The sequence below is a fragment of the Electrona antarctica genome (assembly GCF_951216825.1).
Source record: "Electrona antarctica genome assembly, chromosome: 11".
NCBI lineage: Eukaryota > Metazoa > Chordata > Actinopteri > Myctophiformes > Myctophidae > Electrona > Electrona antarctica.
Window position 1 is genome coordinate 27,526,544 of NC_136792.1, and position 15,098 is coordinate 27,541,641.

Below are 15,098 nucleotides of genomic sequence, written 5' to 3' on the forward strand. Positions count from 1 at the left end.
AACATTGTGGTCCTTCGACTATTCGAGAACTACTAGGATTCAGGTGGGATTGACCACTCCACTCATTCCTCATAGACCAGCTACCTACATACAGTCCTTTTATAAGTAATACACAGGTTCTCTCTAAGCCGACAGAGAACCTTGCCAACAGGCAGTGTGCACTATAAATTTAGTGACATGCACACAAACAGCCCCTCTTATAGACATTACAATGTTCTATCTCCAGAAAAGTCAAAGTGATCTTACCTTGTCAAGGCCGATGAAGGTGGCTAAACCAATGTTTTGTGCTTTGAGGAAGTTGACACATTGCTGAGCAGTGTCGATGGTGTCCACTAGAATGTTGTCTAGAGCTGCACAGCAGGACGATATGGCTACGTCATACTTTTCATCTATGGCACCCAAGTCACCCTGGAACCAAGTTGGAGAAAGAAAGACAAAAAAGTTAAAACGCTGAACTGTAAATTCAGTGTGCTAAAGTGAAAAAACATATTAGGCAGATAGCAACTTAAGCGGACTGAAAGAGGGCCCTCACCAGTCTTCCAAGGATGCCAGGGATTTTGCCGCTCCTTTTCTGCTGCATGAGGGCTTCCAGGACCTTGCCCCGGCTGCGGTTGAAAGACATGGAACTCTTGGCTTCCTCCACTTTCTGCCTCATATCCTTCACAATCTCACTGGTCTGGCTGTCTACCTGAGAAATCTGCAACAGCTCTGCCTCATCCTAGAAAGAGGAATATGAGGGAAGGGGTTATTAAATGAGAGAGCTATGAGAGACCTACAAACTGAACAAGTGTGTATTTGACACAGTGACATGAAGCAAAGACAAACACACCCAGGATAAATAGACTGGTATTGGTAGACTAATAGTGCAAAAACGTCTATTGATGAATGCAGACCCAAACACTTTACCCTCTTGAGCTCTTCTTCGCACTGTGGTATCTTGACTTGCAGGTCTTTGATGGCAGCGTGGCGCTCCCTAAGCATGTCCGAGGTATTCTGCAGTGTCTGCTTGGCCCCGTTGAGCTGCGTAAAGGCAATGTTGTGGCGGCTCAAATAGATGTCAAGCTCCTTCTGAGCCAGATCCACAGGTGAACGGGTCTCATTGACCGCCTTGCTCAGCTCCAGCAGTTCCTTCTCCTTGGTCTGGGAGAAGGAGATGACAGGGGTGAGACAAATAATTGAAAGGGTTAGTAACATTAAGTGCTCACCAAACAGCATTTGACAATGTGCAGGATGCAGACATACACATACCTCTTTGTCCTGTTGCAGGCCGCTGGTCTCTTGTTTAAGGCTTTCCCGCACCTCCTTCAATTTCTCTTCCTCTTTAACCTTCTTTGTCTCCAGCTCCTCCTTGCGAGCCGTTGCCTCAGAGATAGTCTTTTCACTGGTTGCTGGCACATTGCGCACCTCCTCTAACTGGGGAGGGAGACAGGAAGGAGAAAAACAAAACAAAAAAAAAAGTTTAATTTGTTTCCTAGTCTGGATCTGAGCAGCAACCACAACACCTGCTTTTGTTCGAGTCGAGGACATAGCTGCTCTCATATGTAAATCACAACCTCATAATTATGCCTCCGTCTTCATTTTACAGAGCTGGGATTGGGGTGCAGACAAGAGGGAGAAAATAAATTAATCAAGCAAGTTTGGTGTCAGTTACAGTCAAATGTTGCTAGACTTAAAAAAAAAAAAAAAAAAAAACTGTCCAAAGCACACAACTGTAATCAACTATAAACACACAGTCAGGACTGAGCGAGTCTTGGTTAAGACTGGCACAGTTTGCAGCTTGGCATGGCAGAGATGAGAGAAGGAGTGGTGAGTATGTAGCCCATGTTTCGCAGGGTTAACTGCCGGTGAAAAGTGAATATGGCTGCTGGGAGCATTACACAAGCCAGGCCATAGTTGACTACCACACAGCAGAACACTGCTCCCCAGAGGTCTGCACTGCGTTTGCCCAGCTCCCCCCACTAACTAACGTACTGCCAAAGCACAACCACTCGGGCCACAGCAGCTAGGGTTTAGAGCAGAGAAAGAGGGAAACTCTTTTTGTTTGGGTGTGAGGCATGTAAGTGAGGCAGAGATGACAACTTTAGACCAGGACAGAGCTGGTGAAACGGTGAGTGCCACAAAAGGTGTGGAAGCAAGTCAAGCAGGCAGGTCTAAGTTTTTGCTACAACTTGGCCTGCCACTTGCCAGTAGCTTCACATCCCCCTAGTGGTCAGACAGAGGACAGACATTCTGGCAATGCACGTTTTAAGCTTTCACCAATTCTGTGATTAACCTAAATGTATTTCCAAAGGCCCTTTACAGTCTATGAAGTGTAGGTATAGAGATGTAACTCTGATGAATATAGCCATTATTGCAATAATGGTGAAGATTAAACTGCCTAAAGACCATTGGGGGTCCCCAGACTGGACTCCATGTCGAGAAGTAAGAACTGCAATAATCTGTATAGTAAAACGTCTTTCATTGGCTTACAAATGACACAACAAGCCTCTGTAAAGTGATACACACCCCAGCAGCAATCAAACCAAACAACCAAGGAATGAGAGGATGTAAAAACGTTACTTAGAGGTACTGATAGGAATCAATAATCTGTTATTATACAATAAAATGAATCACTGGTATTGGGGGGGCTCTGTAAACCTTCAAGTCAGAACAACTAATCTTGTTTCTACAGAGGTCAAATTGGATTTATACTGCCCACATTACATTTTTGGCCAGGTGACAAAGTCAACTGAATAAAACTAAAATTACAAGAGCAGTGGTGCTTGTCTTGAGTACACTGCAACAGTGTTTGTTTATAAGCATGTTCTGCATTTACAGCCCCAAAACAGCCACAATTAACACAACCAATGCAGCCAGCATCTTTCAAAATATAGGCGCTAGAGTGCCAGCAGATATGTGGGAATGGCAGATTTTACTCTGAAAGGTCACCCCCTTCCGTTCCCCCCCAAAAACCAGGGAGGCATAATCTTCCCTTCTTACCTTACTGGTCATGCTAAAGTCTCTCTAGAAGCGTTTATATTTCAAACGAGATGCATGCTGAAGTCAGAAATGAAGACAGAACATCGTCCTTTTCGTCAAAACCATGGAGAGCTCCCTAGATTAGGAGTTACGAGCCATTCTTTTGGCGCCGTAAACAAGGAAGTGAACGGCAGCGCGCAGACACCAAACACAAGGAGTACGGTGCAGAAGGAAAGGCCAAAAATAAAAAAATAAAGCGATTTCTTTTTTTTACATCAATTTAAAAAAAGCCATAAGTGTATAAAGGTGTAAAGGCCTCCTGCGGTTTGATTAGAAAGCACCTTTTCATGATCTATGCTTTAAATTGGGAGAATGCGAGGATATCTATTACTAATGAGTGGGACGATCATAGCTACTGCAGAAAAACAAATGCTAAGCCAGATTAAAATGACTGAACCATGTGTAATTGTGGCATACACAACTTATAACAGTTAATAACAACACACCTTCTTTGTATCCTCTTCCAGCTTCTTCTGCAGTTTCTTGGTCTTGCTCTTGGTGTCTTTAAGCTGCTCACGAACAGTCACATCCTGCATGTCCAGGACCCTGAACTTCTCCTTTTGGGCCTCGATGTACTTGTTAATCTTGTTCTGCTTACTGGCAGAGGAACATCACAAACTTTGGTCCCAACCAGCTCAAACACAGGACACTCTCGTATCAGATAACAAACCACATCAATAACACAATACCTGTATGACTTCATTAATCATAAATCGAGGAAAGTTTGAAATAATGTTGAAAATGATTTGAACAGAAAAAAATAAAAAAATAAAATAGCGGATCGGCTATTTTAACAATTTCTGTACACCACAATTGTGCAACAAAGTATAATACAGGGTTATGTGGTTAATCAGACTAATCGATTTAGTAAATTAAAAAAATTAAAATCACACGTGTGTGAAGTGAGGGGCCCTATGTCCATTTGCTCAGACACTATGACGTAAAAAAATCCATTCATTGTCAATGGGAATGTAATGTTTATGTAGGACAAAGTTTGTCACTGTGAACATACCGGTACACTAAAAGCTGGATATAGGAGGGGCTAGCGCCTATCCATTTCTTCTTTTTTACATATTGGCATATTGGCTTTTTTGTGTACATTTTGCTAGCTAGCACTATGAAAGAAATACAGCTTCTCGATTAACCGATTAACCTATATGAGCAAGAAGATTGAGTGGTTCGAAATATTGGTTCCGATATAGTTTCGGTTAATTGCCCAGCCCTAAGACAAAATACATTCAAAGGAACTTTTCTATGGTGCTTTTTGCTGCAAGGGAGTGTGCTAGTCCTGGAGATAAATGCACCTAACAAATGACTGGCAAATGGCAAAAAGGTGGTTATAATGCAGAGGTCTATACAATTGCCACATAATAGGCGGGGGGTGGGAGGGGTAACACCAAGAAATCAATGTTTTTGGGGGAAAATGTGAAAAACATACTTCTCCACATTTTTTAGCTCTTTGTTCTTTTGTTCCATCTCCTCTGCCATCTTTTGCGTTTTCTCAGCGAGTTCTTTATTGTCCTCCAAGATCCTCTGTTTCTCCTCATCTTTGCTGACCACACGCTTCTGCAGGTCATGACTATTGAGAACACAGAAGATAAACAAGGATTATAGATTAGCATTGGTTAGCTTGATGGGCTTGTTTGTTTAATGTCAGACAGTTATGAAAAATGTTCCGCTCTCACTCTGATCCTCGTTTAGTTTCCGGGTTATTCAGGGAGGTGGAGGCTGTTGTGAGGACATTGATTGACGAGACCCCTTAGCTCTCGTCATGAGAGGCTCACCATAGACACACAGGGACTACAAATCTCACACGCCCAAATGAGACAGCGGCCCCACTTCTGGTCCGTTTCAACAGTGTACTGCAGCTGTCAATGCAATCCTTATGAGGCATCATGCCCTAATTTCACTGGTCTATTACTGAGGCTGTAGCAATTTTGTTTGTGTTAAAGTTTCCCATATGTTTGATTTGTCCTTTTCAATGTCACATACCTGCCATCTGAATATACAACCCACAATGTACTATAATATACTCCAGAGATTCAAAAGTGCTAGCATTGTAAATTTCAAGTTAAAGGGGTCGCACGGTATATACACGTCACGGTCGCATCCCTTGAGGGTTTCCATACCCAGATATATTTGTTGTGTGTTTTATTTATATATATATATATATATATATATATATATATATGCAAAATTATCTAAACAGCATCTTGCAAGACTAATTATTAACTCATTACTCATCTGGAGAATTCACTAGGTAGTTGAAAATGTCAGGATATGCCACTCCTCCATTTAGCATTTAGCTGGGTTATTTTCCCAAGTTAATTATAGTTTATTGCCTACAACAAATTGACAACGGTAAAACACACCGTCGGCGCTCCGCGGTAGGTAGAGCATGACATACAGTACATGTTCAAAATATAGACATGAATGATGAACAAAGTCAGTCGGGATCAGGATTTATTATTGAGAATTCAAAGTTGGCGCTCATAGCCTCGTAAAGGCAGTGACGTCCCTTAAAAGAGACAGGTTCTCTGTCTGCCGTCTCCCCTCTGCTCTGTTAACATTATGGGTAACTCATTCAAGTGGTAAATTAAATGTGAAACATATCCTCTATTGAGAAAAACAATATATGTTGACAAAGACACTTCATACATTTGGAAACATATTTTTATTCAAATCAATATAGTCTTCAGTTAATTTCGGATTATTTTAAAAGTAGGCCAACTACAGTTGAATTTCAATGGGCTTCTATGGGCTGGCCTGCAGTACACCATCTGGACCAGAAGTGGGGCCGCTGTCTCATTTGGGGGCGTGACATTTGTAGTCCCTGTGTGTCTCTATAGCAACCGGAGCAATACTAAAGGTAAAATTGACAGTCGCCGCTTTCATATATGGAGTATACGGTTGTCTACGAAAATGTACGCAGATGGCAGATGCTGTACAATAGCATAGGGGGTATGATTATAATCGTAGAAAGCAGAGAAAAGGTTAAGTGTTATTAGTCAGTTGGTTGGCTGAAGAAACATCATGTGTGGCATTGTACTCACTTGTAGTACTGACACAGCTGGCTCTTTTGTTTGAATATGTCATTCTCCAGTGTGAGGAACTCCAACGCTGTGTTTTTTTCCCCTTCCAAGGCATTCTTCTCTTTCTCCACCAGTTTCACTCTATTCAACTGGAACAAAGCATACAGTAAAAAAATATATTAAACTGTTAAACTAATAACTGGTGGAGAATGTCATCTACAAGAGCATGTTGATGGATTAGCATACCAAACCAACATCAGTTATTGCAGATACAGCAAACTGTCCATCACTCCAACCCCTAAACAACTTCTACACATGACGACTTACACAAAATCATAGTCACTGAAGCGACACACCCACCCACGTGGTTGAAGCTAAAGGACAGATAAGAATGTAGATGCTAAGCATGTTACCATTACAAGTAAAACTTTCTATGACATTAAACAATTTTATATACACCGACAAATGGACATAGGGCCCCTCACTTCACACAGGTGTGATTTTTATTTTTTTAATTTACTAAATTGATTAGTCTGATTAACCACATAACCCTGTATTATACTTTGTTGCACAATTGTGGTGTACAGAAATTGTTAAAATAGCCGATCCGCTATTTTCCTTTTTGAGTGGTGTAAACCACTCCTACAACTGGCTTTGTTAGTCTGTCTGTGCGCAAAAAATGAGCATGGTTGCTACGGTCACCCACCGACAAAACAAATAAAAACAGTCAAACAGCATGACCTCCCCATCATGCTTACGCCACTCTTATTTATTATAAAAACCAATAACCACATGCCATTGGTTCTAAAAATATATCCATGGCATCCCGTTCCAATTTGTCTCATAAATTGCTGACTACAGTGCAGTTGATTAAAGAATTGAAAAAGTAACTGATGAACATTAATTTCCCTCCACAACCAATGTGATGGATCAAATGATTCCCTGGATAATAAATCTTTTTTTTTTTTTTTTTTTTACTTGAAGGCTATATGGTGAAATGTTGAGTACAGGGCTACATGCCTACCAAAGTGTGCCTGCATTATTGGTATCGACTATCGTCGATTAATCGTTAATATTGGAATTATAACAATCGATTTTCATTTGACACTTTTACACATCCCTATTCAGAACATGGAAGTGGCCAGTTCAACACAATATCAGAGTCTTTTTCACCTTCTCTCCCCTCTGCTCATTGAGCAGTTCAACTCGGCGACTCAGGATTCCGAGAGGCTCCTTCAGGCGGCAGGATCCAATGATGTCTTCCATGTACTCCAGCATACCTTCATCCAGTTCTGTCTGACCCTTAGGCTTCATCAAGGCTATCTGCTCCACCTCACCCTGATGACAGAACACACACACACACACACACACACACAGGAATACAGATGTTGGACAAATCACAGGTTCACTATAACTGGCAACATTGGCAATCAAAATTAACCACCAATTAAAGTCCTCAAGTGTAATAAATAAATCTTAATTTGTGCCAAAACTAACAGGTGTGGTCAATGTAGCTCGGTTCCTTGCCCTCATAGTAAATTAAGTTTATCAAACTAATTTTAATTAAAATAATAAAAACAGTAGTAAACACATTTAAATGGATCTGTTCAAAACAACTTGGCCCTCTGTACAAAGCCTTTCTTAAATAGATCCCTGGCTAAGACAAATATGCCTTAAAACATTATACTTGCCCTCTACAACTAAATTAAAAAAAAAAAAAAACACCTTCAATATTATATTTCTTTAATAATTAGAGCATCTTTCGCTCCTGTCACAAGTTGATGTCATATGTCCATATGGTCTAGCACTATGGAATGCATGCATATGCTAATAAAAAACAACTTACTTTCTAAGGTTAATATGAGCATCAAAGCAATATTTTAAAGAAGATTTGACTGAAAAGCTGCAAATAAAAAATAAAAAGAACTTCCCAGCATACCTGCCCTGAAAATCTAATATTTTGTTTAATAGAACTGGTATTGTACAGTTTCGTTTTTAAGATGCAGGTATGAATGGGGAAAAAAGGTTCACATTAATCTGTTCAGAAATATATGACCCCATATATATATACATACATACATACATACATACATACATATATATATATATATATAGCGTGCTGGGAGATTAATCGGCAAACACATCGTATCGGCTGATTCTAGTTGTTTTTTGATTAATCGGCATCAGTCCGATCAATCAATCGGACGATTAATTAATCAGTCCGATTGTCTTTACAGATAAACAAGCACAAAGTGACAGCTTGAAAATATCTAGGCTTACAAGCTCACCATAATAAATATATGGTATTAAAGTTACAGTAAATCTGACTTGCCTAAACCTGCAGTGCAGATACATGTATTTTTCAGAATGAACAAAATTAGATTTTATTTAATGTTGAATGAGATCATATAGACATCGGTAATATTGGTTATCGGCCATAAACAGCAATTAATTATATTGGATATCGGCCAAAATGTCTCATCGCACATGCCATATACTAATATATATATATATATATATATATATATATATATATATATATATATATATCTCCTGTGTGTGTGTGTATATATATATATATAAAAAGAATAATGTGAGATGGACATGTGTAATCAACAAACCAACCGCAAAACCAAAAAGCAGGACAAAGGCTTTTCACCCAACACCAACAATAGACTATACAATTTAAAATTCAGGACACTGGTATTACACACTATAATCATACAGGTTTGGTTAAAAAAAAAAAGTTATTTAATTCTATTTCAACTCATTCAAAAATCTTAAATCAGTAAAATCATGAAATACATTCATGTACCAAGCAGCAGTTCAGATAAATGTAATTCTAAATTAGGAACATTTAAATACAAGATACAGTATACCACATATACTCAGAGGGGTAAGAGAAAGAGGGGGTATAAAGTAAACCAAAACTGAAGCCATGATAATGGAGTGTCTTATCCGGCCACACTGAAGCAGCACTGCCAATATTGGGGTTGGGGTCGATTGTCACACGCCAATATTTACGTGCTGCTAAAGCGTGGCAGGTACATGGGAGAGGGAGGGGGAGGTGTGAGGTCCAACCTGTCCCAACTGGTGGGTCAATCCTGCCACCAAGCAACATCACCAAAAATTCTACATTAGCTGTTGAACCATAGCCAGCCAGGTCATTTTTGTAAAAAAAAAAAAAAAAAAAAAAAACCCACACGCAACATTTTCCTTAAAATTCTAAAGCAGCAAATAATGGTTCGCACCTTTTCCACATTGTTTCAAACCATGATGCGCTGCTATAGCAGTCTAAGGGGCTGGCAGAGAGAGTATATCCATCCAGTCCAGTGCAACAGGTTATTCCCAGAGACAGGCAATGGCTTTGGGGAAATAGCTTTCAAACTTTGGATAGGAGCAGGATTGGGACATGGGCTGAGAGTGCTGAGCAGCAGCAAAGCTTTGACAGAATGGGATGGTCACAGCAGGCATTGAAGAATAATAATAAATCAAAGTGAACAGGTGAGTAGGGAAAGTAGTAATAATGTGAAAATACAGCAATTACCTGTAAGATCAGAAATCTGTTGTGGTCTAGATCAATACCATGACTCCGCAGTAGGAGCCCCACATCTTTGAAAGTGGCCTTCTTGCCATTGATATAGTAGGCAGAGGAATTGTCTTTGTTGGCAGTTCTAGAAACATAGAACCTGCTGTTTGGGATTACTTCGTAGTCATCTCCTTCCTGGGGGGGAAGGAATGCAGCTTAGGTCATGACAGTCCAGGGTTCAAATGATGTAAAGAAAAAAATATATATCTATAGGAGGGTATGCACATACATAAAGTGAGTGGCACATTGAGTGACAAAGTGAGTTTAACGTTCTTCAATGCCACTCAGTAGGCGTTCCCACATAACTTCCGGGTATGATGATTATGTCACACGCACACCCTCTATAGTGCAATTATTGAATTACCAACTAAGAGAAATGTATAGAAACTCACGTTTATATTAGATACCATATCATAAGTCATATCATTTGGTTACATTTAAGAAATAAATTAGAAACATGACAACATAATTTATACATTACATGCTTATTCCACCATCTGTATTTCAAGCACAGGTCTAATAATTATTTTTCACTTGCATGTATGACTATCATTCTAGCACAAAGGGTCCACACAACTAATGCCTTATGTTAGCAACTTGGTTTAAATAGTTTGAATTAGTCTGAAACAATTAATTTACACCATGACAATCAGATCAAGTATATATATTTTTATATATATATATATATATATATATATATATATATATAGTGTGTGTGTGTGTGTGTGTGTGTGTGTGTATGTAAGGGTGTTAGACTTGTCAGTTTGCACAGTATTTGGGGTTTCAATGAAAAACATACACCCTAATGCATTGCAAGCCTTTTAAAAAAATACCCCAAATTACAGTATAAATTATAATAACTTTGCGAGTCGACAATGATTATGTGTAGCCGTTTGTTTTGACTTTTACACCTGTATCGAGTCGCTGTTCCAATCAGTGTGATATACAGTGCATCTACATTAAGATGTTGGTAGAGAAGAAACAAATAGAATTAAATATATACATTTAGGAAAATGGAAATATTTCAAATGCACTTCAATTGTGAATGCAATGCATATTTATTTTTGGGAGAAGCAGATGTGTGTGTGTGTGTGTGTGTGTCTGTGTGTGAGAGAGAAATATACCTTGTCAATAATCTTTTGAAAATGCACCTCCACAGTGCAGCTTTGCACATCTTTGTGTTCGTCAGAGCTGTGAATCAGCACAGAGAGCTTTTTGGATCTAATCTTTTGAGCTCTGTATCCAAACACAAAGAGCATCGAATCTATCACATTGGACTTCCCACTGCCATTTGGACCAATGATGCAGGAAAATCGCTGGAGTGGGGAGGGAGAAAAAAAAATAAAGAAACATTTTATGATATAGAAATTAAGTTTTATTTTTTTCCAAAATTCTAAAAAATAAAATAGTGCTTTAAGAGAGTGTAGGCCTAAAGAGGTGAGTGAATGGGTGTATTTAAGGAAATTATTTTCATGCAAGTGTATTTGTACAGTCAGGAGGAAAATAAACAAAAAAATAGGAAGGGCAAGTTCAGTTAATGTCAAGAAAAGACAAAAGCACATATCTAGGCCACCACTGGTTAAAAATCATACACATTAAATCAAAATGGAGGAGTGTGACATGGACATCAGGAAATAAATATAACATTGCACATTTTAAATATACATGTCTTGTCTTAGAGCAAGGGTTCCCACCTAGGGGTCACGACCCCTGGAGGGGGTCACCAAATTATTTTGGGGGGTCCCCAGATTTAAAAAAAATAATCACGAGACATGGCCAAAGCATGTATTGGGGGTCCCCAGCTGCATTTATTGGGGGTCCCCAGCCAAAAACGTTGAGAAACCCCATCTTAGATTTACTCTATAACTATAGTATATATGCAATATATTTGTACTAAAAATGATATAAACACATACCAACAAAGACATTGGCAATACCTGCAAATAGGGGTTAATAACTGATAGGAACAAAGCATTTACAAAATATCAGTACTCATTGAATAGTCAAATCGTGTTTTTGTCGTACCTTGTGGAAAGGCCCCAGAATCTTTTCGCCAGAATAGGATTTAAAATTGCGATTAACTAAATGGGTTATCATCAGACGAGGAGCGCCCGGTTCATTGGTCATTGCTGGGGGCGGGGGTGGGGGGATGCTACCGAGAATCTCTTCCAAACTGCGATTATCAACCGCTTCGACTCCATCCCCGAGAGACGGATCATCTGTGACAAAAAGTAAAACTTTTATTCCTCTGTGCGATTCATTTCAGGTGGGGACAGTGGAGAATGGGGGAGGGGTGGAGGAGCAAAACAAACAAACAAAACATAAGCTGTGCGCGCTGATCACAGTGAGGGAACAACGACTGCCGAGAAAGTTGATTTACACAATTTCTTTGTTCATAAAATAAAAGCCACCAAAAACAAAACAAAGAGCACACTGACTGTACAATCGAGCAAAAATCGATGACAAACGCTTCCCACCAATAACGCTGATACATACTACTGTAGATGCGCTACATTCATTTTCGTCGATGATAAATAACCACAGGAGAAAATTTCGATCATCTTTCAACATTTCAGCAAGTCCAAATAACCATAACTGCTCAAATTATTGCAGTATCACCCAGGCGATTGTACTAGAATCATACAGAGACAAAACGACACAAGTCTAAAATCTATTGTACTCACAGGAATAAACAAGCTATATCGAGGTTTGTAAATAATATTATTTCAACAATACACTCACTAAAACAATTCTACACATTTCAAAGTAGACATCAAATGCAAATGCCTTTGCAGATCTTAAGTTAAGTTGGTTAAAAAAAACAAATTAAAAAACGATTTCGTTCCAAGTTTAACAAAAAGAGATCAAACATCTTTTGAAGCCAGTATACAAAACCCCACTTCATTACCCAAAGAAATTACCTTGTTCGTTGAAAGTGATCGGGACATAAGCACACTCGACGCCATCATAATCATTTCAGAAATTATAAGAGACATTTATTGATGACTGCACTCGAAAAAAACAAGCAATCAACCTACGTGTTGTGAATTAAGAAGGGGGGGAAAAAAACTATCCAACTGTGCCAATTGGCCCCGACCAGTGCAGCCTTTCAATCAACGCCACGCATCGCCATTGAGGAACACAACACAACTTATTTAGATTCACTACAGTCTTTGTTACTTGCCAGTTGTCGGCGATGCGTCCTCCTGTCCATTGGACTTGGTTTTTTTGGGGGGCACATCCAGCTCGTCTTCAGAGTCATCCCGAGGCTGCGACCCCTTCCCTCTGTGCTTGGCGGAGGCGGTTGAGCTCTTTGCCGTCTTAGATGGCATGATTTGAAGTCTGAAGACATCATTGGTGAAGAAAAAAAAAGAGACGCATATCCGTGAGTGGTTTTTGCGCCTGTCAATCTTACAACTCCACTTTTGAAGGTCACACAAAGTAGCCACCCCGTTATACCCGGCTTTAATCACCAACCATTAGTAAGATATGCTCATCTGTGTGAAACACGTCGATTCTAACAATAAAACGTAGGCTACTATTCAAAACAACAGGGAAGGTCCCCGGCTTCCCAAGAAGTTCACGACCTAACTAAAGTGAATTATATAAAGATGGAATAGTAATGGTCAAGAGGCACAACCACGCGATTATTACTATGGAATATATTATTTGATTTAACACAAATAGCATAAAACGAATAAGCATCTGTGACGTGGGATATTTTAGGGGGCAACTTATTTGCCACTCACCAGTCTGGGCAAATGTAGGATGTAGCCAATATTATTTTAATAACGTTGGGGGCAAATTCAAATGTAATTTCCGTGAGTCTTATAAAGAATGAACCGTGCATAGATTGTCGGTTTGAGTAAGTACGAGGTCCTATGCGTAATATTAGACTGGCCTAAACGTAACACTGTGTGTGTGTGTGCCGAGGAGGGGGGTAACGTCAGAGACTGGGCTAGCTGAGCGAAGCTAGCTTACATAACTAGGACGTCAGATTAACTAGTCAACGTGCAATAACACAGGATCCATCAACTGTAACTGTGGTGAGCGCTGGCCACGGTAGCATGCAAACCCGACATATCAATGTATCGTTTACATCTGTGCACTCGGCATCAAACTGGTTCCATCTGTAATTCACACCGTGCTCGACTGATGCTAGCTAGGTAACATGGCTAATAAGGCTACGCAGCAATAGTCATCATTTGAAACACTAGACATTCTCTGCTAACGTTTCCCCACTTCGACAAGACGGAAAGCTAATCGAAAACTAGATGAGTTTTATATCGAACTAATCACAGTGACTGAACGTTTTACTAGCCCTCCATAATGTTATGATTTAAAAAAATATATATAACGCGGTGCTGTTGCTTCTGAAGTTCCGATTGTCTAAAATAGTGACCGATCACAGAATGAGAATAGTTCAAAATGTTCGAAACCAGCAGAACGCTAAGCAAAAAGGTATAAACTACATGAAAGCAACGCAACGAAGCCCGCTGTCTTGCATCAGTTTAAAAAAAAACATTTCCCCATTGCTTTTCTAATTTAGCATTACGCGCAGCCCGCGGTAAGTATTATTTCTCACCTATATCGTGTTTAAAAACAAACGAAGTCGTCGTAATCCAATCTTTGTTTAAAAAGGTAAATCCACAAACTTCAGTCCTCCACGGTCATTTCAAACTCCTCTTGACTTGAAAAATCCTCACTTATAAATGGCGCCTAAACTGTTGCTGTCGAACCACATCTCGCGTGGCCAGACCTCCGTCTCTTCGAGTTCCTATAGGCGGAGCACTGGCTCACGCGATAGTTGGTCAAACCAAATTCGTTATAAACTGACGCAAGGCACCATGGATGGAACGTTCAAAGGGCAAGAAGGAGAGAGAGAGAAAAAAACATGAAATTCAAAAAGGGGGGCGGTGTCGGTGGTCTGATGATGCCGACCGTGCTCCGCTTTCTCTTCAATACACACTATTGGTTCACTCCACACAGTGTACTTTCTGTGTTCTTCTGATTCTTTTTGAATCCTTCTGATGTTCAAAAATAACGTGCTGAACTAATACGTTATGATCGTTCCTCGTTTCATCTGACCCATTTGTGTGTTTTATAATTTCATTTAGCTGTCATTTGAGTTATATTTTGTATGAACTGTGCTTTATAAATACATAACATATTATAATCATTATTACTGTTACTACTACTGTCTAGTTTCTACTAATATCGAGCTTGCACATGCACATTATAAACATTTTTCAAAATGGAAAGCGGTGTCTACGTGTTCATTCAAACGGTTGCCTAGGAACGAAAGGTCCGCCCAGGCTCAGATGTGTTGTTTACAAAGCTTTGAACAGCTGTTAAACTAGCATTGAAAGATTGATTCATACTAGTTTACTTCAAATGGCTCTATTAATATACACTGTTACACAGCATTGTTCGCGCAGTGGCTAATAATTTTAAGTATC

The 15,098-nt window shown here is 39.5% G+C and overlaps 2 protein-coding genes across 3 annotated transcripts in view; one reads left to right on the plus strand and one right to left on the minus strand.

Moving 5' to 3' along the window:
• The window catches only part of smc4 (structural maintenance of chromosomes 4), a 26,052-nt gene extending 11,668 nt beyond the window's left edge, over positions 1-14,384 (minus strand). Inside the window, exons 1-13 of the mRNA XM_079514666.1 lie at positions 14,225-14,384; positions 12,824-12,981; positions 11,665-11,858; positions 10,764-10,955; positions 9,598-9,774; positions 7,224-7,388; positions 6,072-6,199; positions 4,457-4,597; positions 3,465-3,615; positions 1,249-1,413; positions 907-1,140; positions 533-718; positions 247-408 (exon numbers count right to left, since the gene is read on the minus strand). Of these exons, the coding sequence (XP_079370792.1) occupies positions 247-408; positions 533-718; positions 907-1,140; positions 1,249-1,413; positions 3,465-3,615; positions 4,457-4,597; positions 6,072-6,199; positions 7,224-7,388; positions 9,598-9,774; positions 10,764-10,955; positions 11,665-11,858; positions 12,824-12,971 (2,043 nt within the window). The 5' untranslated portion in view covers positions 12,972-12,981; positions 14,225-14,384. The remainder of the gene's footprint in view (positions 1-246; positions 409-532; positions 719-906; positions 1,141-1,248; positions 1,414-3,464; positions 3,616-4,456; positions 4,598-6,071; positions 6,200-7,223; positions 7,389-9,597; positions 9,775-10,763; positions 10,956-11,664; positions 11,859-12,823; positions 12,982-14,224) is intronic.
• Positions 12,887-15,098, plus strand: part of ift80 (intraflagellar transport 80 homolog (Chlamydomonas)) — a 65,918-nt gene continuing 63,706 nt past the window's right edge. Inside the window, exon 1 of one of the 2 annotated variants that reach the window (XM_079514667.1) lies at positions 12,887-13,024. The gene's annotated coding sequence lies outside the window, so the exon portion shown is untranslated. Of the gene's footprint in view, positions 13,025-13,614; positions 13,686-15,098 lie in introns of those variants that run through there. The other variant, XM_079514668.1, reaches the window with a different exon arrangement.